This window comes from Scyliorhinus torazame, chromosome 4, assembly GCF_047496885.1.
Source record: "Scyliorhinus torazame isolate Kashiwa2021f chromosome 4, sScyTor2.1, whole genome shotgun sequence".
In the NCBI taxonomy this organism is placed as follows: Eukaryota; Metazoa; Chordata; class Chondrichthyes; order Carcharhiniformes; family Scyliorhinidae; genus Scyliorhinus; species Scyliorhinus torazame.
In genome coordinates, this window is record NC_092710.1 from 194,466,619 (window position 1) to 194,493,806 (window position 27,188).

The following is a 27,188-nucleotide window of genomic DNA, read 5'->3' on the forward strand; positions in this document are numbered from 1 at the left end:
TAGTTGGCTCATCGAAGGACTCCCTGCTGGGCGCACAGACATGCAAGGCTCTCCACCTTGTGCAACAAATTCTCTCTCTCTCTCCAGACGGCACATCTGACTTCCCGGATGCAGAGTTCTACGCACAGCTCCAATCGCTCCTCGCCCACAACCAGGAGGCATTCGAAGGCATGGGAACACTGCCATACACCTACCGAATTCGCCTCAAACCGGACGCCATCCCGGTCGTTCACGCACCTCGCAGGGTTCCTGTGCCACTTAAAGACCGCCTCAAGCAGCAGCTGCAGGATCTCCAGGACCAAGGGGTCCTATCCAGCTTCACGGATAGGGTCAGCTCTATGGTGTGTGTCAAGAAGCCCTCTGGCGAGCTCCGCATCTGTATTGACCCCAAAGACCTCATTAACAATATTATGAGGGAACATTATCCCATTTCCAAACGGGAGGAGATCACCAGTGAAATGGCCCAGGCGAAGATATTCATGAAACTGGATGCTTCTAAAGGATTTTGGCAGATCCAACTGGACCCGTCCAGCCGAAAGCTATGTACCTTCAACACCCCTTTTGGCAGGTTCTGCTACAACCGGATGCCATTTGGCATCATCTCGGCATCCGAGGTCTTCCATAGAATCATGGAGCAGATGATGGAAGTCATCGAAGGGGTGCGCGTATATGTGGACGATGTCATCATCTGGTCCACCACACCGCAGGAGCACATATATCGTCTCCAACGCGCTTTTGCCCACATACGGGAAAACGGCCTGCGCCTCAACCGAGCCAAGTGCTCCTTTGGCCAGACCGAGTTGAAGTTCCTGGGGGACCCTATCTCCCGGTCAGGGGTCCGTCCGGATGCAGACAAGGTGAGCGCCATCACAGCCATGCCGCAGCCGGCCGACAAGAAGGCTGTCCTACGCTTCCTTGGCATGGTCAACTTCCTGGGGAAGTTCATTCCCAACCTTGCATCCCAAAAGACGACTCTGTGCCACCTCGTCAGAAAATCCACAGAGTTCCAGTGGCAACACACACACCAGCTGGAATGGGAGGAGCTCAAACGCAAACTCACTACGGCACCAGTGTTGGCGATTTTTGACACGTCTCGTGCCACCAAAATCTCAACTAATGCCAGCCAATCCGGCATTGGAGCAGTGTTCCTGCAGAAGGATGATACGGCATCATGGGCCCCAGTGGCCTATGCATCGCGGGCCATGACCCCCACAGAGCAGCGCTACGCGCAAATCGAAAAAGAATGCCTGGGCTTGTTAACCGGTTTAGACAAGTTCTATGATTACGTATATGGTCTTCCACGGTTCACGGTCGAAACTGACCACCGCCCTCTGGTCAGCATAATAAACAAGGACCTGAACGAGATGACCCCTCGCCTCCAGCGCATCCTACTTAAACTCAGGAGGTACGACTTCCAATTGGTCTACACTCCAGGGAAGGACCTCATCGTGGCGGATGCCCTATCCCGAGCAGTGAGCACGCCGCCAGATTCGGAGGGGTTCGTATGTCAGGTCGAGGCACAGGTGGCTTTCACAGCGGCAAATCTGCCGGCTGACGGCTCCAGTCTGGCCCGTATCCGCCGAGAGACTGCGGCCGACCCCCTTCTGCAGCGAGTGATGCGCCACATGATGGGAGGATGGCTCAAAGGGCAGTGCCCGCAGTTCTACAATGTACGAGACGACCTAGCCATCATTGATGGTGTCCTTCTGAAGCTGGACCGGATTGTGATTCCGCACAGCATGTGCCAGCTGGTTCTCGACCAACTACACGAAGGCCACTTGGGTGTCGAGAAGTGCAGACGGAGGGCCCGAGAGGCGGTATACTGGCCAGGCATCAGTGACGATATTGCCAACATGGTGCTCAACTGTACAACCTTCCAAAGGTTTCAGCCGGCGCAACCTCCTGAGACGCTTCTGCCCCATGAGCTGGTGACGTCCCCCTGGGCGAAGGTGGGTGTCGACCTATTTCACACGCTTGGCATGGACTATGTCATCATAGTTGACTACTTCTCAAACTACCCAGAAGTCATACGCCTGCATGATTTGACGTCGTCTGCTGTCATCAGGGCCTGCAAAGACACATTTGCTCGCCACGGCATTCCGATGACTGTCATGTCGGACAATGGGCCCTGTTTTGCCAGCCATGAATGGTCGTCCTTTGCTGCTTCGTATGGCTTCACACACGTGACGTCCAGCCCTCTGCATCCCCAGTCCAATGGAAAGGCGGAGAAGGGCGTTCACATTGCCAAGCGGCTCCTCTGCAAGGCTGCTGCTGCCGGGTTGGACTTCTACCTCGCCCTGCTGGCTTATCGCTCGGCCCCACTAGGACGGGTCTCTCGCCAGCACAGCTGCTGATGGGTCGCACCCTCAGAACCACTGTGCCTTCCATCCTGGCACCAACAATAGACCATGCTCCGGTACTGCATAAGATGCAACTGCAGCGCGGTCGCCAGAAGAGGTCATATGACATACGGGCAACTGATCTTCCCTCCCTGGCCCCTGGAGACAACGTCCGCATCCACCTACCAGACGGTGGCTGGTCAGCACCTGCCGAAGTTCTCCAACGCGTGGCTCCCCGCTCGTTCCTGGTACGCATGCCGGATGGATCCGTGCGTAGGCGCAATCGCCGAGCCCTTCGCTTACTTCCACGCTCGCAACGGGACCCTACACAGACGCCGTGTCCTCCACTGGTTCCTGATAGCGACTTTGTGGAGCTGCCATATACCATGCCCCTTCTGTCGCCGCCTGTGGCCAGGCTCGCACCTCAGCCGGTGGTTCTCGACCCACCCTTGAGGCGGTCAACCCGAATTCGTCGCCCGCCTACTAGACTGGACTTATGAGACTGTTCACACGTCAAACTTTTGCAACCACTGTTTTATAACATGTCACTATTTTATCATTCCAGGCCTCGTTTGATCGTTCCAAATTTCAACGTTGTTCTTCTTTTGTTATGGTACAACCTCGTTAGCATGTCACACCTGGCATCGCCCCTTGTATATAGTTAAGCCCCATGTACATGATGTAAATATTACGCACACACACACACCTTTAGCTGCACTCAGGACACATTTATATTTATAACCACGTAGGCACATAATCTTGTAAAAAAAAGGGGAATGTCATGATATTCAAACATATCTCATACACATACATAATTATAGACAGACCAACGGACCAATTAGCACACATAACACGACAGCCAATCACAGACAAGAGCAGACACAGTACAAGACAAGAAACACAACACTTCCTGCGCAGTCCATCTGGAGACAGCACAGGGCCAGGACCTGATAGCAAGACACTCACACCGCCACAACGTGCTGAGTACCAAGTCTGATGTATAAATAGTTAAATGGAATAAAACTGCGTTGTACCAATCGCAACCGTGTTGGTTCGTCTGTACCTCAGAGCACCCAACACTTCAGTTTGCACATAACTTTGTAAGGGCGGGGCTGATACAGCCGGCAAGACCGGCTACACACAATGGCACCCTGACCTATGAGGAAAATGAACTCCCTTGCACCCTACCATGGCCATGGAGGCCCCCCACAAGCTCTCCACTCCCCACTCTTCATTCATCCACACAGTAGTCTATGCACACCCATTTCCCCCCCAACCATAAATAAGAGGAAGTCCCCCCCCTCCCACAGTGGAGAAAGGTAACCTTCCCTCCTGGCAGTGTCCACCTCATAGCCCACCTCAGTGCTCCCGGCACCTGCAAGGGGAAGTGCTAGGTTGCCCAGGGCAATGCCCAGCCTCAGTGTAGTCATCACAACCATTTTCCGTTTTCGAAAAGCAGTAACACCATGCTGGTGTTATGTCACGCTGCCGTGGGTGAACATTCCGCAGGGCTGGACACTATGGCCTAAAGCCCTTTAGTGATATGGAAACGCATGTAAATTTATGGAAATCAAATTCAAGGCCTTTTTTGGCATGAACATTATCACGCCACTGGCAGAGGGACGGGGAAGATTTCAATCGAGATCTCCCCAGCGTAAATCCTCTTGTGAAATTTAGCGGCCATAACGGGATTTGCTCATATGGCGAACGGACCCGAAAAATTGCATCCATAATTTCAAGTCAGGGAGGTGTGATGGTTGATGAACAACCTCCCTGAGTTGTAAGAAATGGATTTATATTTTTGGAATGCAAATTTTTCCATTCAATGATAAATCTTATAATATTTTAGCTTCCACCTTTCTACCATGTGTACTTCTCAATCTCAATTTTTGCATAACTCATAAAAAGTAAGTGGTAAAATCTGCTTGTTCCTCCCTGCTCTGCAATCGATGGGAGTCCTCCAATGCGTTTGCCTGTCTGATGGCATCAATGTTGGCGGGCAACTGGAGATCGTCTATAGTTGGTACCAGAATTAAATTGACATTGGGAAAGGTAGGATCTATACCACACGCGTCACTAGATGTTTGTGGGCGACTTTCTTTGAAATCGATGGCAGGCGTCATCGCTTCACTACTGACTGAAAATTCTTAACTATTGAAGTATGAACCAGATGTATATGAACGATAAATTCAGCAATCCTGTTGCCCTGAGAACACAGTGTTAATTCCTGGCCATTGAGGACGATGAATTAGATTTCTGCCCTTTCATGTTCAATGCCGAGAAACTTTGCCCATATTGAAATTTCAGCTTGGGAATATTTTTCCCTTCTGCAGAACAAGTTTTATCTGAATTGAGGCGATGAAGGTCATTGGACAGGCAGCTGGCTATCATACATTAGTGTCGCGTAAGGCAAGGCAAAATAAAGCACTTACACCTGAGGTACTTTTGCAAGTTTCCCCACTTCATTAGCTCAGTCACAATGCAATATGGCTCGCTCTCGGTGCAGACAGCTAATAGCTTGACCAGCCTTTCATGGCGCAATTGCTTCATGATCTTAGCTTCCTCCAAGAATGATTTTTTTGATTTCGAACCCACTGCAGAAAATGGGAGAGAACAGTTAGCTATTTGTTGTTATTTTGGTGTAATAATTCAATGGTTTTGATTTTTGTAAAGCGATATGATAGATATCAGAAACTGCTATTTTCAGGATTTTACTTGCTTGTATGTAACACTGTGCATCTAATGGTGTATAAATGGAAAGTTATGAGATATTTTCTCTTATTCTTTATTCTGTGTCCCCCTCCACCCACCCCTCCAGGGCTGGTCTCACAATTCAATTGGTTTATAATGCCAGACTTGAAATGGTGAAAACATATGCACTACCTCAGTGGGTTCCTGAACTACAAGTGACCAGAACATGATAGAGATAACTTGGCAAGGTTGTACTGAAATGAAAATCACTTATTGTCACAAGTAGGCTTCAAATGAAGTTACTGTGAAAAGCCCCTAGTTGCCACATTCCGGCACCTGTTCAGGGAGGCTGTTATGGGAATCGAACTGTGCTGCTGGCCTGCCTTGGTCTGCTTTCAAAGCCAGTGATTTAGCCCTGTGCTAAACAGCCCCTGACAGAACTGGGCCTTGCTAACCGCAAGTGCAAGTCAGGATTGCAGGATCATGACCTTCCCTTTGAATTAAACATGCATCTAGCAAGGTTGTGTACCAGCAGTGCTGTCTCACAGAAATATCTTACAAGGTGATTCCGTTTATTTTTGTTGGGTGGGGGAGTGGGATGGGGGACAGAGGAGATGAGAGGGAGACACACCTCTTGATGAAGTTCAACTACCCACTAGTTCTGTATCTGGCGTGTGTGTACGTGCTATTAATAACATGACCTTCTAAAGAACAATGCATTATGTGCCAGTGTTAGAATAATCTGTATTTGATCTCCCTCATGTAAAAGAGACTGCTCTATAAGCAATAAAAGGTTAACTATCTTGGTGGAAGTACAGATGTAAATCACTATTTTTCACACAGAGTGGTGCTAAAGTAAATGAACCAACAGGTGTTGTGTTTGTAAGCCTTCAGGCTAGAAGCAGCTGGGATGATGAAAGACCAACTCTTTGCCCACACATTCTGAAATCCACAAGTCTGGTTTCAGTCTTCCTCTAATGCTAGATTTTCTTCCAGTGTGTTCTCTACAGAATGCAATTGCTTTGCTCTTTTTCGCTGCAATTCTCAGTATATTTCCCTTCCCCGTCTACGAAGTAGGAGATTTTTATGATGCGTTACCCTTGTTTTATCTAAGATTCCCATGGTGAGTGTGGGGATGGTGTTCTTTATATGCCACTGGCATTCATTTTCTTAGTATTTTATTGCTCATTAACTGCTCTTGATGGCATAAGTTTAATTGCTAAAATTAAAAATAAATTGTTGCCCTTTTCTTTGCTGCCTCATCTGGTGGATGTTTGGCACCACCTAATGGTGCTTTATATTATAGCCTGATTGTCAGTAATGATTCCCTTATGCTTTCTGGGATTGGTTAGTTCAGTTGGCTGGATGACAGATTGGTGAAGTGGGAGCAAGGCCAAAAGCATGGGTTCAATTCCCTTGTGAGCTGAAGTTATCAATGAAGGTCCTGCCTTCGCAGCCATGTCCCTTGCCTGAGGCATGGTGACCCTCAGGTTAAATCATCACTAGTCAGCTCTCTCCCAAAAGGAGAGAACAGCCTATGGCAATTTTCATACTTATTTTATCCAATGGTATTTAAAAAGTCACAAGAATAAGTTTATGATGATATTGATATTTGTGTTCTTTCTCATAATGTTACCTTTACCTTTCCTCCATTCTACATTATCTTCAGTTATCAACAGTTGAACTGTGGCTCGTCTGTTCCGGCATCCTTTTGTTCAGATCAATCTTTGGTCGTTGAAGGACGAAGTGCATATGCCTGGACATTTTCATTTAGTTTTATGTTTTATATTGGGGTTTAGCATCAGTAGTTGTCCTCTTGGGTAGGCCCATACTTTCTAAATAAAAGGAAATGATGCTTGAAAAATGCAGGTGGTTGGCTGTGAGGACTTCTCTGTTGTTGCTCTGTTTCGGTCCCAACAGCATCGCCAATACTGTGGGTATTTCTATTTATCTCGGTGAACCACAAGCCTTGCCTTATATCGATCAAATGGCCACTCAACCAGTTAGTTAGTTCAAAAGTTGGTTTATTTACATACAGAAGAGTTATCTAAACATGCAAACACTATATCTACTACGAGTTAAACTACACCTATCAGCTACAATAACCTATACTTAACTTCAGGGCAACCAGCACTGTGCAAATGGATAAGGCCTTTATCTGGATTTCACTTGGCTGGTTTGAAGAAAGTGGCTCTGTCTCTGCTGGGCTCATCCGTCAGGTAGCAATTGTTGGTCTTGAACTTGGCTGGCTGTTCCTGCTACAATTGGGTTAGCTCAGGCCAGATCCAAAAGAGACAGAATACATGGCTGTGCTCTCTTTTATCCCTCTGGGATTTCACGCTCTTTGGTGTGATCCTTAACCTTGGACCCAATAGTTCGACAGGGCTGTCTTCGATTTCGGCCAATAAAGGGGCAGGTGCCTTGGTCGCTGGGCGGGTCCTTAGCGGTCGTTGACCTTGGCAGTTGGGCTTTCTGAGTAAGGGGAGTGGCACCGATCAGTCTGTGGCTGTACCGATTGCTTGATTGAAGTTCTATTGTCCTGGGAAAATGGGCCATTAAAATGCAAACTAGCGGGGATTTCGATCAGAGGTGGTTACCTGTGTCTTGGATACACATAGGCTGTATATCTGTCTGAGTCCTGGGTTGGCCATAATTCCCATGGTCCTTTGTAGGTGTCCATCTTAGATGGCTACACTGTGATGTATAGGGACCATGAAATTTAGTTTCCACTCTTGTTTTGATATTTGTTCATCAGCGCTGGTGTGAATGCTGCCTTCATTATTATAATTTTAGTGCTGCATCAGATAGCTCTCTTGCTCAGAATCATACCTGTAAGTGAACCATTATACCCTGTGCACAATACCCGGTAGTCTATTGTTGCCTAAGGGTTAAACAGGCTTGCTCCTGCAAACTGCTCACTGCAATTATCTGTTCTCTTTGTCTTTGAATTGTGAAAAAGCATTAGACAGTTTGATTAGGCAGGAAACTAAAGATCAGGGGCAGAATGCTCTGCCCCGCCGTGCCACATTTCTGCCTCACCACGCTGGCGGGATACTCCGTTGCGCTGGCCGGTCAATGGGGTTTCCCATTGTGGGGCAGCCCCACGCCGTTGGGAAACCCCCAGGCGCCGGCAAAACAGAGAATCTCGCCGGCGGAGAATCCCAGCCCAGGTTCATGAATAGTAAAAATCAAATAAACGAAGAAAATCACTACATCAGCATTCACTCTATTACAGGGATTGTAACTTAAACAACTCTAATTACTACGACAATAATAAATATGCAACATTTTACTAAATCTCCTAATACCATTGAACCTGGGCTAACATCCATAGTACAGATTTTCTATGGGACATTTTGTCATTCTTATGGAATCTTCATGTACACACCTCTACAAGTTTGCAAAACAGTGAAAAATGAAGAACTAAAGGGCCCATGTAGGCTATGAGAGAAACATTCCCTGTCCTTTCTCAAGTTTGAACGTCAACAAAATACATTTTAAAGAGCGTATGGAAGCCATCTGTAGAGGGGTCTGTTCATGGTATCCTTTAGAATGGGAGGCCTGTTGCACAGCAGGACCCACACTGTCTTGGCAGGGCATTGTCTGTCTTCAATGATCAAGGCCCTGTCGCAACGTACATTGAAACATTCACAGAAAATAGAAGCACAAGGAGAGTATTCTGACCTTTGAGGCTGCTTTGCCACTCATTATAATCATGGCTGATCATCAAATTCAATACACTGATCCTGCCTTCCCCCCATATCCCCTGATCGATTTAGCCCCAAGAGCTATATCTAATTCCTTCTTGAAACCACACAATGTTTTGGCCTCAACTATTTTCTGTGGTAGTGAATTCCACAGATTGACCACTCTCTGGGTGAAGAAAGTTTCCTCGCCTCAGTCCTAAAAGGTTTACCCCTCATTCTCAAACAACGACCCCTAGTTCTGGACTCCCCCATCATTGGGAACATTCTTTGTGAATCTACCTTGCCTAATCCTGTCAGAATTTTATAAGTTTCAATGAGATCCCCTCTCACTCTTCTAAACTTCAATGAATAATCCTAATCAACTTAATCTCTCCTCACATGACAGTCCCACCATCCCAGGAATTATCTTGGTAAACGTTCGCTGCACTCCCTCCATAGCAAGAACATCCTTCCTAAAATAAGGACACCAAAATTGCACACAATATTCCAGCTGTGGCCTTACCAATGCCCTGTACAATAGCAGTAAAACATCCCTATTCCAATATGCAAATCCTCTCGCTATGGAGGCCAACATACCATTTGCCTTCTTTACTGCCTGCTGTATCTGCGCGCTTACTTTCAGTGACTGATGCACGAGGACACCAAGGTCTTGCTGAGTATCCACCTCTCTCAATTTACACCCATTCAAGTAATAACCTGCCTTCCTATTTTTGTTTCTGAAATGGATAGCCTCACAATTATCCACATTCTACTGCATCTGCCATGCATATGCTTACTCACTCACCCTGTCCAAATTATGCTGAAGCCTCTTTGCATCCTCTATTGCTTTTTCTTGCTAATTTGTCTGCTTCTTCTTTGAATCTAATACTATCTCTAATTTCCCTTGGAAGCCATGGTTTGACCCCAGTTCCCTTTTTATTCTTGCGTCAAATAGGTATAAACAACTCTTGATGTTCACCTATTCATTCCTTGAATGCCTGCCATTGCCTGTTCGCTGTCTTTCCTTTTAGTAAAGCTTTCCAGTCCATCATAGCCAGCTCGTGCTCCTTACCATCAGAGTTACCTTTATTGAGGTTGAGAACCCTGGTCCCAGAATCAACTACCTCACTATCCACCCTGATAAAAAGATTCTGTCATATTATGGTCACTCATCCCCAAGGGTTCTCTCACAACTAGATTGCCAACTAATATTTTCGCATTGCACAATATCCAATCCAAGATGGTCTGTTCCTTTGTTGGTTCCTCAACGGGCTGACTGGGGCAGCACGGTAGCACAGTGGTTCGCACTTTTGCTTCACAGCGCCAGGGTCACAGGTTCGATTCCTGGCTTGGGTCACTGTCTATGCGGAGTCTGCACATTCACCCTGTGTCTGCGTGGGTTTCCTCCGGGTGCTCTGGTTACCTCCCACATGTCCCAAAAGATGTGCTGTTAGGTGAATTGGGCATTCCGAATTCTCCCTCTGTGTACCCGAACAGGAGCCGGAATGTGGCGACTAGGGGCTTTTCACAGTAACTTCATTGCAGTGTTAATGTAAGCCTACTTGTGACAATAAAGATGATATATACATATTAAAAACAACTCTTGTGGAACTACTGCAAATACATCTGTCTTCCAGCACAACCAACTCCCAACTCCCAGATCACATGGTGACGTAATGGATTTCCAATGCCAACTAATGGTCGTAGGTCATGCATAACATTATGTACAAACTTACATTATGCATAGCATCACACCACATGCTACATGGCCCGCCCATCCACGGGAATCCACTTGGTATGCGTAAAGTGCTCACTTAACCTATTAGCAATAGCCTTCAGCCGCATGGCCAGAGGCCTCGGCAGTCGGTGGGGGTTATGGGTGGTTGTTGGGACAGATGGGGAGGACAAGAGCTGCTCCAGGAATGGGTACTCACGATCCAGGGATTAGCATGGTGGTTCCGCGAACGGTTGCCCCCCCAGTTGCCCTCCCAGCGCACTCGCCCACCCACCAAAGCAGGCCACCCCTGCAGAGTGTCCCCCAGCCCCAGCAGAGGGTCCCTCACCCCCCACCGAGCACTGGGGTGGCAATCCCAGTGACCCTGGGCTTGTTGCCTGTGATCAACGATGGCTTCTCACCTCCTCGGCTCCCCACAGAAGCCCTTCCACCAGGTTCACGTTTTTCAAAAGAAGAACTAATCGGTGCCAGCGTGAGCACTTGCTGGGGAGGGCGGTGAAAGATGGGAAGCCGTTGGATATGGGGTCGCTCTCAATAATTGTGTAAAAATGAGGGCAGCACGGTGGTGCAGTGGATAGCGCTGTTGCCTCACGGTGTCAAGGACCCAGGTTCAATCCCACCCCCAGGTCACTGTCCGTGTGGAGTTTGCACATTCTCCCTGTGTCTGTGTGAATCTCACCCAACAACCCAAAAAGATGTGCAGGGTATGTGAATTGGCCATGCTAAATTGCCCTTTAATTGGAAAAAAATAATTGAGGACTCTAAATTTATTAAAATCTTTTTTTAAAAATTATTTGGAAATGGGGCTTAAGTGGTGATAATTGGTTTCTCGCCACTCTATGGCGAGATCCTGATTTTGCCAACAGGAGCAGGCTGTTTTGAGCCTGCCGCAGATCTCGTTTTTGCCTTCTATCGCTATTCACCGGCCTCAATACGCTTGAACGAGAGCGTAAAGAGGCCAGAGAATTGTGTCCTATGTCTTTGGGTGGGATTCTCTGACCCCCCCGCCGGGTCGGAGAATCGCCGGAGGGGGTTGGCGAGAATCCCGCCCCGCCGCTCCGATACCGGCTGCCGAATTCTCCGCCGCCGGTTTTCGGGCGGGGGCGGGGATCGCGCCGTGCCGGTCAGGGGCCGTTGACAGCGGCCCCCCCCCGACAATTCTCCGGTCCCCGATGGGCCGAGCGGCCACCCGTTTTCAGCCAGTCCCGCCGGCGTGAAATAGACATGGTCCATACCGGCAGGACCTGACTTGGAGGGCAGCTAGCGGGGTCTTCGGGGAGGCGCGGTGGGATCCGGCCCCAGGGTGGCCCCCCACGGTGGCCTGGCCTGTGATCTGAGAGTGGGCCTGTGCCGTGGGGGCAGTCTTTCCCTCTGCAACGGCCTCTGTAAGGCTCTGTGATGGCTGGCGCGGAGAAGAAACCCCCTGCGCATGCGCAGGAAACACGCCAGTGGTTCGGTGCATGCGCCAGAACATGCTGGCGGTTCTGCGCATGCGCCATCTCATGTCCGGCTGGCGGAGGCCCTTTGGTGGCGCTTGGCGTCACGCCAACTCATCCAGCGCCGGCCTAGCCCCTGGAAGTGCGGAGGATTCCGCAACTTCCGGGCGGCCCGACGCCGGAGTGGTTCACGCCGCTCTTTGGTGCCAGTACGGGCTGCCCCGCCGATTCCGGGAGAATCCCGGCCTATGTATTTACATTGTGCATTTATCGTATGAACTATTTTTTTTTCATGTATGGAACAATCTGCCTGGACTACTCAGAACAATACTTTTCACTGTACCTCGGAACATGTGACAATAAATCTAAAATCTAAAAAATCTAAATCACATATACTCCTAGCTTCATTAATATACGGGTGCCAGTAAAGGAGGCATCTCACCTTGCTTACCACCAGGTACTAGACTTCCCACTCAGCCCGGCCTCCGCCTGACACAGGAAAAGTTGTAGCGGTGATGGAATGTCAATTAATGGCCACATAAGGACCTCAATTGGGCCATGATGCACGTGAAACTTCAGCAAGGGCGAGAACAGGCAGGTAGGCACCACGAACGGGAACATAAAGTTCTACTCATTAATCCCACTATAAGAAGCTCTTGAGTAATCTTAAGAGTCTGCTGAAAAATAGATCGAAATCTTCCATCAAATTTTCCGTTCTTGCTCGCAATGGGTCCCGCCACGGATGAGACCGGAAAATACTGTGCACCGTATAAGGAGTCAAAGCGAAGCTCCAAATTTGTCACTAAAATTTTCTATGCACGTTTGATAATGACTATTAAGAACTCAACTTTGTCTTTTCACAACTTGAGTCATTTTCTTTCAAAATTATGAATATGAATGTATTATGATGGTGAAATGCTCATCACGGTCATCTCAGTATAGCCCTTATCAGACACTTTGAGACTAACCTCCTTTCAGCACTTTAATTGCCACTTCAGTTGTACCATTCCAGATTCCTTTCCACACTTCTCCACACTGACCGCTTCCTATCAGTTGTACTTTCTGAAGTGAACTGTGTTGGATTTCCCAATCAGCAACGTGAGCCAAAGTGCAAAGGGATGGCTGATCAAGCTGTTGAAAATTTTCAAAACGAACTCTGTTCAATCACTTCAAAAAAATATGTTATGATTCATAACTGTCATTGCCAACTTCATCTTTCTAATTTGTTTACATTACCGATACTTGGTAACAATTATCCCAGTACTGAAGATCAAAGGATAGATAAATTGGAGATAGATTTGAACTCCACGAAGGTGCAAAATGGAATTGGCTGCTGTTATCCATCATTGATAGAAGAGCCACTCAGGCATGGAAATGGCTGATCACCAATCTGCTGCTGCCTGTGCTTGTCGCCATTATTGTGTTCAACTTATTTCAGTTCCAGCATTCCATTTCTCAGTCCATTGTGTGGGAAAAGAAAGTGACCCCTTTCCAAAACAATGCTTGTATTTTAAAAGATATTTAATTAAAACAGATTTCTTGTCAGTGGAAATCAACATCTTGGGGATGTCCAAATATCTGCATGTCGTTAAACGCAAACTCAACTTTAAAGGATGCACTTTTCTGAGCACCTCACTAAGGTTCTGACATTGTTTCCTGTAGAATTAAATACACAGCACCCATTTTTCGGGCACCATCTGGTCTGATAAGCCCCATAGGGTGACATATACAAATAAGGGACCTAACACCAGTTTAGGAGTGGCGCCAACTTCGCTCACTAAAATTTGACCTTGGAACTACCTGCTATCAAAAAGGTATGCTTTGAAATTTATCTGAGAGGGGTAAGAGCCCTCCTCCCACTATCACATTTACAGAACACCGGCCATCGCCAGCCAGCACTGGTTCCTGTGCTAATTTATGCTCCTTCCATGATATGGTCTTTTTCTGGCTTGATGTTAATGAAGGGCCAATACTGGTTGTGTCCTGGGCTTCACCAATCAGGCGTAAGGAATGGGATAAGGGTATTTTTCCAATTGGCGGCAGTGAATAGTGGAGGGATCTGCAGGGATCTGCTCTAGGATGCCAAATGTTCACATTATATATTAATGATTTGGAAAAGTGGACTAAATGTGTTATCTCAAAATTTGCAGATGATAAATTGGGTTGGAGGGTGAGCTGTGAGGAGGATGCAGAGATGCTTCAGCGGGATTTGAGTGGGAGAGTATATGGCAGATGCAGCATACCGTGGATAAATGTGAGGTTATCCGCTTCGGTAGCAAAAGTAGGAAAGCAGATTATTATTTGAATGGGTGTAAATTGAGAGAAGTGGATACTCAGCAAGACCTTGGTGGCCTTGTGCATCAGTGGCTGAAAGTAAGCATGCAAGTACAGCAGGCAGAAAAGAAGGAAAATGGTATGTTGGCATCCACAGCGAGAGGATTTGAGTATAGGAATAGGGATGGTTTACTGCTTTTGTATAGGGCATTGGTGAAGCCATAACTGGAGAATTGTTTGCAGTTTTTGTGTCCTTATCTGAGGAAGGATGTTCTTGCTACGGAAAGAGTGCAGCGAAGGTTTACCAGACTGATTCCTGGGATGGCGGCACTGTCATATGAGGAGAGAATAAATCCGTTATGATTATATTAATTGAAGTTTAGAAGAGTGAGAGGTGATCTTTTTAAACTTTTTAAATTCTAACAAGAATAGACAGGGTAGATACAGAAGGAATCTTCCCGATGGTGGAGAGTCCAGAACTAGGGGGGTCATAGTTTGAGGATAAACCTTTTAGGACTGAGGTGAGGAGAAATTTCTACTGAGATGTTAAGAAAATATAAGGGGAAGAGATTTGAGTAGACTTACCTTTATGCATGGTTCATGTAGTCTTGTGCCCAAGCAACCTGCCTCTTTTGAGTACTGTTTGATTATTTGGGACAATGCTTGGAAACTTGAGTCTCCACAAATTTTATAGTGTTTCACAATATCATCATAACGCACTGTAAAATAAGTTCAAACTCAGTACTTACTGGCATTGGTTGGGATTAAGTCAGATTGTTAGCAATCACAAATGCATAATGAAACTTGGCTAAGAGCCCAGACATCCATTAGTGTGCTGAAAAACCTGAACTTCAGAGTTAACATTACTTGATTGACAACTTTAACTCTCTGACCTCTTCTGTCAATTGCGCAATGTTTCTTCGCACAAGGTAAAGAGGTTTCAAGTACTTTTAGTTTCAGCTATTGATACCTTAAAGGTTCTGGATGATTGACATATTTATTAGCTCTGTGGTAAAAAGGAATTTTTTGAAGTAAGTGGAAATTTATCAATGAATGACTGTGATTAAAGCTTTTTGCATATCCTATTGTCATTATAGGAGTCTTTGGTTCTATACTGTGTATAGTGTGATTGGCATGGAAGTCCCAAGCTTTAGCAAAGGAGCATGAGGAGCTGTAGTGGGTGGGTGGAGGACATACTTTGGTATGTGTCACATGAGGAAGACCTTTTGAATTTACCTTTCAAAACGTTTCCTCATGGGGATTTTGGTTCATGACATCTCTGAGGTGCTGTGAACCATAGTGTTTTGAAAATTTAGCTCAACTCCATGAAAGGTGTGGAGGATTAGGGCATGCTCATCCCAGTGGACCCAGCCAGGTCGGAAATGCAGGGTTCGGACTTATGACCCAAACCAGTCTACACACTTAGAAGGCACACTTGAAAATCAGAAACCCTGGAATGAGGTCAGGAATCCTGGAATCGTATCCCAGTCACTTTTTCACCCTATGCAGTGTCTGTGACTCGATGAAAATCCACCCGAAAATGGCAAATGCCATGAGCCTCATAATTATTTTGACCTAAAATTCTAGGGCATTGTTGACAGAGAAACTTTTAAAAGAATGAGACTTAAACAACATTTGTTTTAAGATATGCTGTGCTGATTCAGGAGATATGGTGGCACAGTGGTAGTGTCTCTTGCTCTGTGTTCAAGTCCCACTTCAGCCTGTAAATCCTTCCAATAAGCCTCATGTAAAGTGGTAAGAGTGGAAGTGTTTCCTGGTCAGACGTACTTCAGAAGACAACAGTAAACTACTGCAGTCCTTTGCCAAACATAATCATGGACCAATCCAATGGAAGCCCAGGGTCACCCACACCCTCTTAGGGGCATGGTACCCGAAGGAAGAGGAGGTGCTGAATACTGACAAGAATGATACATTGAAAATTGTCACACCTGAACCCTTTCTCGACCTTACTCCCCACTCTTATCTTCAGCAGTCATATGGACTTAACAATAGACTACTTCACAGCTGCTGAGAATGAAATTTAGTGACAGCCACTAGGAAATTCAATTCAAGGTGGTTCATCAGGAAAGAAATCCAAGGGATATATTCAAGGCTATTGGTTTATGGTGACTTAATAAAACAAATTCTATTTTCATTGCATAAGATATTCATACGTTAACTTTTTTGGGAATCCACTTCCATAATTGAAAAAACTGCAAAGCAGTGGCCTTATCTACAGTATATATCTACAAAACTACAAGGGCAAAACATAGCTAGCTGGAGCAAAAAGAGAAATAAAATAGCAGAATGCCTCAGCAGAGGGACAGAACATAATTCTAAAGTAGTTTATTGTTTTTACAGAAATTTTTATCTGATTCCCTCTGTCATACTGCCAAATGTATTATGGCGTGGGCAGTGTATTTTCAGGGGCATTGAAAGCAAGCCGAATTGACTCTTAATTATTCATTTAAATATGGTACGCAAGCTGCAGGCTGCCAATTTTGGCACCTGCCTGAGCCCATATAATGGGTGTAAGCTCCGGGATGGTGAGAAAGTAGTTTATGTGCCCCTTATCCATGCAGGAAACGTAACCGCTGGGGGCACGTAATTTTCAGCCCATAATAGTAGGTACATTAAAATATAATGTTTTACTGATGTGTCAAATCAACAAGGTGAAATATGACAGTGCTGGGGAAATAAGTAATTTTATTTGTGTTTATCAGTTGATGTCAGAAACATGCACCTTCAGGTCAATCAGAAATTAATCTTTTGCAAGATAAATCACCAATTATTTAGCCTGAAGAATGTTCCATCAGCCCCAAAGCAAATTTCCTTACTGTGACAAGGCATCCTTAGGGCTCCCCTGAGTAAGCTTGCAACTTATTGAGAGTTTTGTCATGGATTAGGCATGCTTCACTAGGAGGCCACCCTGAAGCAGAGCTCAATCTCACTATGTGTTACAGTTCGGATTTGCTGTTTATTTACCATTGAACTGTTTGTTTAAGTGGATTTTGAGTTTCCTGGGGTTTAGGAAGTGTATTTTTATTCTCTGCAGATATCAGTGCACGAATGATATAGAAAGACCAGTGCTCTGACTGAGAGCCCTGCACCTTTCCAGCCCAAACCTAACCCCGTACCAACCCCACCGACAATGAATGACTCCCCTGACACTCTGAAGGCAAGTGTAGAGAGAGTGCTCAACCCTTTCTACCCCTTGGAGTGCAAGATGCAAGGTTAACACTGTCAAGGGGCCTGAAAAGGGGATTTAATGGGGGCTGAAGGGAGGGACTGAGGGGGGTGCTGGAAGTGGGGACAGAGGGTGGGAGGTTGATGGGTGGAGGGGAGGCTTGCCAGCAATCCGTGAGGTGCTGTAACAGTATTCTGTGAATGGGGCACCCTTTAAAAAGTGTGTCCTGATCTCTGAGCAGCAGGACCTGTCAGAGAGGTTTAGCCTCACCCTCTCATTTCCAATGAAAACCCTGATCCTCTTTAAAAGGTTTACTGTGCACCATGGAATGACACGAGAATCCCGATCCTGTGAAAAACAATCTCCTGGTGCCATGGAATGGCAACTCAGTATCACTCCCAGCGCCAGCCGGAATCACTCTGGTTTCTGCCAGCACTTAGTCTGCAAGAGGGAGAATCACACGCAGTGTTTTGGATGTGGACCACTTACGGAAACAGGATGATATTATGGATGAACAATAGTTGAAAAGATTCAAATTCAAGGGAAGTGGAGGGGGATGTGACATGACACAAATACTCACAAACAAGCACAAGCGTGCACATGCACTTTTAAGATGTTCAGATGCTCCATTTTGAAGACACTGGGCCTTATTTTAATTTCATACTGAGAGCAGGGGTATACTTTTACTTCCAGGTTTCCTGTCCCATCATGGACAACAGCTAAGCCTTATTTCAGCAATGCCTTACTGGGTGTATTGTTGGGGTCGGTCGCAAACCAGCAAACTTCCTACTCAAACCAGTGGATGCTCAAATTCAAATTTAACTTGAGACTTTGATCAAAACGTTTGAGCTTCCTAGTTGACAGGTCAAAGATTCTATGTTGATCCATAAATGGTCATTGACCTTAGCATCATTATAATATTCTAAATGTCATCTTCTCCTTATAACAGGCAGGCCATTGTGAACTAACCCTCAATAATGAATGGCTGCTTTTCTCAAACATCAAACTGCAGCCATGAATATAATCAACATACCTGATAGGAAATAATTGTCATTCATTTCCTTATTCTGCCAAACAACGAAAGACCCATTTTGGTTTTCATCTCTCAGCAGACATCTCTTTACATCCATATGAAGCATACTGCCAAAGAACCACCTGAAGGATTAACAGTGTTATACTTAGTTTTCTACTAAAATCATCATTAAAATTCAGAGAAGACAACCTCCCGGGTTATTTCAGATGGGAAAAGGTGGCAGCCTTCAGTAGAATTCCAGAGAATAATCCATAGATTCCCGACAGTGCTGAAGGAGGCCATTTGGCCCATTGAGTTTGCACCAACCCGGCGACAGAGCACTCTACCTAGGCTACTCCCTCCTGGATCTCGTAATCCCGCCAATTCATTATGGCCAACCCACTTAACCTACATGCCTTTGTACTGTGGGAGGAAACCAGAACACTTGGGGGGATCCCGTGCAGAAACAGGGAGAGCGTGCAATCTCCCCACAAAGAGTCACTTAAGTCCAGAATCAAACCCGTGTGCCTGGCGCTGTGAGGCTGCAGCGATAACCACAGTACTATAATGCCATTGGGGGCTGGCTTAGCTCAGTTGACTGGACAGCTGGTTCGTGATGCAGAGCAAGGCCAACAGCATGGGTTCAATTCCTGTACTGATTGAGGTTATTCATGAAGGCCCTGCCTTCTAATCTTGCCCCTCGCCTGCGGTGTGGTGATCCTCAGGTTAAATCACCACCTCAAAGGGGGAGGTAGCCTATGGTCATCTGGGACTATGGTGACTTTACTTTTATTACAGTGCCACCATTGCAGCTATGAATATCTTTCCAGAATCATCTGCTGTAAAGCACACTTGTCCCTATTTTCACAGATGTCCCATGGCCAGGTAATTAAGCAAAATCAGATTGTCTCCTACAAATATTATTAATACATGTTCTGCAGGTGATACGCACACTTTTGATAATACTATTTTATTTATAATCTCTTTGCATCATGATTGCTACATTTAGACAGCGTTGGGGTCCCATGTCATGGAAAGGAACCCAACATTTTATATTCAAAACTTTATCTTTATTGCTACTTTTAAAAAATTGATCTATTTCCTGCTAAACAAGGAAAATTAAGATGGATGCTGCAAGTCACCTGATCACAGGGTTAGCCCTCGGTTTGGGAGCTCCCCTCAGCAGTTTCAAGAACAAAATAATTATTTTTTTCACTTTCTGGAATTTCACACTTCATTGTACAAACCCGTAATCAACAGAACCCGAGGAAGTGCAGACAAACTGACTCCCCCATCCTAATAAAATCAAAAAGAGAAAGATTTAAACTCTTTATAAGGGAAGAGTTGCTATTAGCCAATTCGTCGCCCTCTTAAGAAGGAACAATGGAATTTTGACCAAGCGCATGGACACTAATTGTTAAGTCTCAATGAACCATTAATTTGACATGACCCAAAACTCTGGCCTTTTGGACAGTTTTAATATTGCAGTGTTTGGCCTCACAGTCTGGCTGCTATATTATCATCAACTGGACAGAACTCCAGCATCTGAGCTGGGTACGCAGTCTAAACTCCACAAAACCTGATTTATTTTAAATATCTAGTTTGTTATAACCAGCATGAGACCTATGGGGATGAAGCAATCAGTCTCCCCGCGAGTCTCGCGTGTACTAGCTCCCCCGCTAAGTGGGCGGGGAGCTTGAGGACATTCATGATTGAGTTGTATATAAAGTTGGCCAGGTATGGAACTGACAGGACAGACCTGGCTGGGCTCTTTTGTATATTGTAAATATAACTGCTCTGCAATAAACCTTAGTTGCGAAAGCGCTGCATCAGGAATGCAAGAGATTCAGCGGATGGAGGTAAACACTCTAGGAAATGAGCCATACGTACTTTGTCATGTGAGAGTCCCTTTAAGAAAAGGGTGTTTTATCAAATGGCTGCAGTGATGTCATTGTATGGGTGGAGCTGCAATGTGATTCTGCTTTTTACTTTAGTTTTGAGCTGGGAGCTGTTTTTGGCTCCGTGTTTTAGTTTTGCTTTCAGTTGGAGAGCTGCATTCAAACCAAGCAGATGTATACTGGTCCCTCTCTCTGTATGTTAAACAAGGTGTTCAGATCACTTGATAATTTAAAAGTGATAACTGTTCTCTGTAGAGAATTCAAACCTACTGTCTTTTGTTAAAAAGCGTTTTGGCTTATGGATGTTGTTAGGAAAGTTTCTCAGGGTTACCAATAGAGTACTGTATCTTTTTGGGGGGTCATCAGTGTTGGTAGTTGGTAAGATGTTTACTGTGAGTTTATAAAATGTTAACGGGATTCATAGAATAAACATTGTTTTCTTTTTAAAATACTTTAGATCTCTGTTGCATCACATCTGTAAAGTGGGCCCTTGTACTCCCCAAACCAAAATCTATTAAAAGTTGTGGGTCAGGTGAACTCCATGATAAACTTTGGTGTTCTCTAAACCCTGGCCTATAACAGCTTGCAGTTAGAATTGGACCCTGCTTCAGGTAAATTTGTCACTATAAGCACGCATAGTGGAGTGTCGTCAGACTGCGCCATTTTTCACCTGATGAAGGAGCTACGCTCCGAAAGCTCATGATTCCAAATAAACCTGCAGGACTTTAATCTGGTGTTGTAAGACTTCTTATCATTTTTCGGATGGTAATGAAAACATATTGAGGGGATTGCCACAAGTGGCAGTGTATCTGGGCGACTTGTTGGTCACAGGGGCGACTTGACAGGAACATTTACGTAATTTGGACGAGGTCCTCCATCATTTCTCAGAGACATGTGTTCGCCTGCGAAGAGAAAAATGCGTATTCTGTGCGAGGGAAGTAGGGTACCTGGGCTATCAAGGGGACCATGAGGGATTACACCCTGTCGCGGAGAAGGTACGGGCAATTCAGCGAGCTCCTAAAGCTGGAATTAACATGGAGTTGCTTTTTTTTGGAGATTGGTGAACGATTAACGAACGTTCATCCCCGGCATCACAACCATCCTAGCCCCTCTCTGCCTCCTCTTAAAGAAGAACCAGGAATGGGCATGGTAAAACCAACAGCAAGAAGCATTTACACGAGAAAAAAAAGTAATTGACTTCCTCAGGTTTATTAACACATGATCCCACCAAACAACAAATAGTCACGTGTGATGCATTACCGCATGGCATTCGCGTTGTTTTATCATGCCACATGGAAGATGGCTGATCTCTTTCGCCTCATGGACACTGACCATGACTGAGCGTAATTATGTGCAAATTGAGAAAGAGAGTCTGGCAGTCGCTTTTGCCGTGAAGAAATTCCATCAGTATGTCTACAGTTGACAGTTCACGATCATCATGGATCACAAGCCATTGCTGTGTCTTTCGAAAGAAGACAAAGCGATTCCACCCATCGCCTCCGCTAGCATGCAACATTGGGCCCTCCTGCTGGCTGCATATGAATACTGTCATGTAAGTGTACCTTTAAGAAATGGGTGTTTATTACTGCAGTGATGTCAGAGAGTAGGTGGAGCTGGGCTGTCTGTCTGCTTTACTTTCGTTTTTGAGAAGGCTGCTGTAGAGTGAGGTTTTAGTTTTGTTTTCAGAGAGAAGAGCTGCAGTGAAAGCCAGCAGATGTGCATGGATCTCTCTACAAGCTAAAGAGTGTTCATTTGGATGATTTCAAAGAGACAACTGCTCTCATTAGAGAATTTAAACCTGATCTCTGTGTTAAAAAGGCCTTTTGTCTTCTGGATGTTGTTTGGGAATTTATTAAGGATTACTTAGTGTTGTATTCTTTGGGGGTTGTATTTGAATTGATGGTTGCTAAGATGTTCACTGCATGTTTTAAAAAGGTTAACTTCAGTTCATAGAATAAACATTGTCTTGCTTGAACAAATACTGTTAGATGTCTGCTGCTCCACACCTGTAGAGTGGGCCGTGTGCTCCCCATACCGCAATCTATTAAAAGTTGTGGGTCAGGTGAACTCCATGATACACTTTGGGGTTCTCTAAACCCTGGCCCATAACAATACTCATTATCATCTAGGTACCCAGATCACAAACAAGGATGCGTTAAGCTGACTGCCGTTGCTGACGTGACCTCTTTCTCCTCACAGGACTGATGAGGTAGTGGCTACGCCCAATTTTATGGACTGTTGCAACATCGCAAATCCTTGAGTGAACACAAACAGATCCTGTCCTTTCGAAAGTCTGTCATAGCCCTGTATGGGAATTAGCTTGGATGCCTGCCAAGTGAGTTACAGGCATTCTCGATGAAAATGTCAGCTTCATGTAGAAGACTGAATCTCTTTCTGGGGGGCACGCGTCATTGTCCTGGGCAAGGGCCAAGACTCAATATTGAGGGATCGGCATAATGGACATCCAGACGTGTCCGAAATAAAAATGCTCACCCGCAGCTATGTGTGGTGGCTGGGCCTCGATATAGAACAGGTGGTCCAGCAGTGCAGCATTTGCCAGGTTCAACCAAAACTTCCAACTGTCATGCGATTCCACCCCTGGCCATAGCTGGGGGACCATGGGTGTGATCACACACCAGCTTTGCCGGCACCTTTCAAAGCTCGACGTTCTTACTCATCATAGATGCCTACTCTAAGCGGTTGGAAGTCCATGGAATGTCGTTGACCACCTTGAAGGTGGCCATTGAGAAGTTGCGCATGTCTTTCAGTACACACAGTATCCCAGAGGCGTTGGTTACAGACAACAGGACGCCCTTCGCAAATGTAGAATTTGTAGTATTCATGAACGCGAACGGGATATGGTACATCCGTATGGCCCCATATCATCCAACTTCCAATGGGCTGGCAGAAGGGGCGGTTCCAACATTCAAACAAAGGCTGAAAAAACAGGCTTTGGGTCACTGGACACAAGAATGGCCAGATTCTTCTTCTGTTATAGGACCACTCAACATGCCATGACCGGGATAGCACTGGCTGGATTGTTAATTGGTGGGAGACTTCAGGGTCACCTCAGTCTTGCTTTCTCATACATTGACGGGAAAGTTCGCTGCAGCTAGGAGCAGCAAGGGCATTGGACTGTTAGGCGAAAACCGTCCCAACCGTTTGTACCAAGTGACGCAGTCTTTGTTCAAAACTTTGCAGGCGGCACCCAGTGGATCTCAGGAACAATCGTCCGCCAGACAGGACGATTTCATATCAAGTTCAGGCACAGGGTCATGTCATGAAAAAACATGTCGATCTCATAAGATCCAGGAGATCAGTCTTACAAAAAGTTCCTCGGGAGAGGAAAATTACAGTCAAACAGAATCTGTCACCAGGACCCAAGAGGGTCAAGGTGCCAAAATGAGAAATGTCATAGATATGGGGCTGGATTCTCTGCCGGCGGGATTCTCCGTTTTGCCGGCAGCCCAGGGGTTTCCCGACGACGTGGGGCTGCCCCACAATGGGAAACCCCATTGACCAACTGGCGAAAGGGAGAATCCCGAAGGTGTGCTGAATCAGAAATCTGGGGCGAAATTCTCCGGAAACGGCGCGATGTCCGCCGACTGGTGCCCAAAACGGCGCAAATCAGTCGGGCATCACGCCGCCCCAAAGGTGCGGAATGCTCCGCATCTTTGGGGCCGAGCCCCAACCTTAAGGGGCGAGGCCCGCGCCTGACGAAGTTCCACCCCGCCAGCTGGCGGAAAAGGCCTTTGGTGCCCCTCCAGCTGGCGCGGAAATGGCATCTCCGGGCGGCGCATGCGCGGGAGCGTTAGCGGCCGCTGACGGCATTCCCGCGCATGCGCAGTGGAGGGAGTCTCTTCCGCCTCCGCCATGGTGGAGACCGTGGCGAAGACGGAAGGGAAAGAGTGCCCCCACGGCACAGGCCCGCCCGCAGATCGGTGGGCCCCGATCATGGGCCAGGCCACTGTGGGGGCACCCCGCGGGGCCAGATCGCCCTGCGTCCCCCACAGGACCCCGGAGCCCGCCCGTGCCGCTTTGTCCCGCCGGTAAGGTAGGTGGTTTAATCTACGCCGGCGGGACAGGCATTTTAGCGGCGGGCCTTCGGCCCATACGGGCCGGAGAATCGCGGGAGGGGCCTGCCAACCGGCGCGGCGCGATTCCCGCCCCCGCCAAATTGCCGGTACCGGAGAATTCAGCAACTGGCGGGGGCGGGATTCACGCCAGCCCCCAGCGATTCTCCGACCCGGTGGGGGGTCGGAGAATCTTACCCCTGGTGCGGCGGGAAGGAGAAACCCGCACATGGATTCTGACATGGAAACTCAGACATGGAAACTCTCTGACGGGGAGCACGCAGTGCAGCAGCCTTGGATAGTAACTCCACCACGACGTTCCAAACAGAAGCAGCGTTTTCCGTCCAGATATACACCGCCAGACCCAGCACTACAAGCGACGGACGAAGAGAGTCCGTCGCCCTTCTCCTCCACAGTCGCCAGAAGAGTATTCGGACTTGGGGGGGGGGGGGGGGGGGGGGGGGGGGTGCGGGGGGGGGGGGGGGGATGTTATAACCCGCACGAGACTCACGGCATTGGAACAATCAGTATCCCCATGAGTCTCGCCGAGTACGAGCTGCTCCGCTAAGTGGGTGGGGCCAAGGACATTCATGGTTGAGTTTTATATAGAGTCAGCCAAGTATGAAGCTGACAGGACAGACCCAGCTGGGATCTGTTGTATATTGTAAATATAATTGTTCTGCAGTAAACCTTAGTTGTTTTTCACCAACTCGGCTCGGACTGGTTTGTGGCCTACTAAACTAATCAACGCCTGCGAAGCGGTGCAAACACAGAAAGCTCATCATTCAGTGGCATTGTTTGTTTCAATGATTTTCATATTGTTTAACCAACCAGTAACTCCTCAGAACTGAACCCTATCATGAGGCAAAAACCCCTTGGACTCTAACGTTGGACTCTGAAACTCAGGTGAACTGATAATCATTTTTGCTATTGTCCTTGTGCTGGAATACTTCTTTTTACTCTCCCTCCTCCTGCATTTTTACTGTGTGTGTGCGTTTGTCTATGTGTACGTGTCTATGTGTGCATGTGCGCATGTGGCATGCATGCGTGTGTATATGTCTGGAGTGGGAAGTTGCTCACATTCCTTTTTCTAGAGTTTGAATGTGAAAAATAAACTAACCTTCGGAGTTAATCCTCACTCAAGTTTGCTGTGGATTATTAGTAAAATTGGAATAGTAAACCCGCGGGATTGGGAAAACATACTACTGCATATTCTTTTAAAAACAAATTCAAAACACCTTCTGCGTTCGGAGGTGGTAAGAGGAAATCAGGCAGGCTGCCTGTCTCTTCTATCTGTAACAGGAAGGTAAGTCAATGATATGTATTCTAAACATTACTGGGCCAAAATCTGCTGGAAAATTGATGGCGGAGTTTAAAGTGGACACCGTTATTAGCGGGTTAGAAACCAAGCATTCTTTGGTTGTGGGTGTTGTGAATTGCCTCAGGGATCCTGGTGATAATGGTGTGAGAATGGTGTCATGTGAGGGTCCCTTTAAGAAAAGGGTGTTTTATCAAATGGCTGCAGTGATGTTATTGTGTGGGTGGAGCTGGGCTGTGTTTCTGCCTTTTACTTTTGTTTTGAGCTGGAAGCTGCTTTGTGGCTCTGAGGTTTTTTAAAAATTTCGTTTTCAGTTGGGAAGCTGCATTCAAATGAAGAAGGTGTATTTTGGTCTCTCTCTCTGCATGCTAAAGAATGTCTCCAGACCACGTGATAACTACACAGTAATACCTGTTTCTGTAAGGAATGCAAACCTATTGTTTTGTAGGAAAAGAGGGTGTTTGGCTTATGGATGTTGTTAGGAAAGTTACTAAGGGTTATCTATGGAGTACTGTATCTTTGGGGGGGGGGGTATTTGTGTTGGTAGTTGATAAGATCTTTACTGTGTGTTTATAAAATGTTAATTGGATTCATAGAATAAACATTGTTTTGTTTAATAATACTTAAGGTCTCTGTTGCATAACCCTTGGAAATTGGACCCATGTGCTCCTCCTAACCAAAATCTATAAACAGTTGTGGGTCAGGTGAACTCCACGATATATTTTAGTGTTCTCTAAACCCTGGCCCATAATAATGGGAAGAGAGGCCATTGCAGGTGATTCTCTGGCTACAATTCAATAGATAAGAATGGAACCAGGCGAATGCAGTTCCACCCAGTTGGAATACAGAAGAGAGGCATTATGCAGGTAGGCATGGTCAACCATGTCAAAGACTGCAGACAATTACAGACGAACGGGAGGGATATTTGCCTTTGTCACAGTCACAAAAATACCACTTGTGACTTTAATAAGGCTTTAGCCTTGTACTGTGGTGGAGACTGAATCCTGATTGGAAGGATTAGAACGTGGAATGGCAAAAAGATGGGCATGAGTTTGGGAGGAACAACACATTCAAAGGCTTTGAAGGAAAAAAGGAGGCCTGAGGGGTGATAATTTGCAAGGGTAGAGAGATCAAGACTTATTTTTCAGAGGAGAAGTTTATGATGGCACTTTTGAAGAAGAGGAAAACAGTACCTAACAGGCCCATGCCCATCGTTACTGCAGCTCTCTGTCTGAGCCCTCCAAACTGGTCTGTGCTTCTCTTTCAGTGCTAAAATAACCTTAAACAAAGGATTGAGTTGCATCTCAGTGACTGTGATTGTACAGCTATATCCTTCCTAATGGTGCTCAGCTTCTCTGCAGTTTATACACGATTGACCCCACCATACTTTGCAAATATCTTTTGTTCAAGATTCTGCTTGAGATTGCCTTTGTCTTATTTCACTTTTAACTATCTGACCATAGCTAGAGCATCTCAACCAATAGTTTATCTCCTCATTCCCACTTCATTACCTCGATAATCCTCCATGGATCTAAACAT

General features: G+C 46.2%; 1 protein-coding gene across 1 annotated transcript in view; it reads right to left on the reverse strand.

The window, feature by feature from the left end:
* Positions 1 to 27,188, reverse strand: part of LOC140410672 (tyrosine-protein kinase Src42A) — a 105,033-nt gene that overhangs the window by 47,151 nt on the left and 30,694 nt on the right. Inside the window, exons 2-5 of the mRNA XM_072499053.1 lie at positions 18,382 to 18,503; positions 14,747 to 14,880; positions 12,856 to 13,018; positions 4,772 to 4,933 (exon numbers count right to left, since the gene is read on the reverse strand). Coding sequence (XP_072355154.1) covers positions 4,772 to 4,933; positions 12,856 to 13,018; positions 14,747 to 14,880; positions 18,382 to 18,503 — 581 coding nt within the window. The remainder of the gene's footprint in view (positions 1 to 4,771; positions 4,934 to 12,855; positions 13,019 to 14,746; positions 14,881 to 18,381; positions 18,504 to 27,188) is intronic.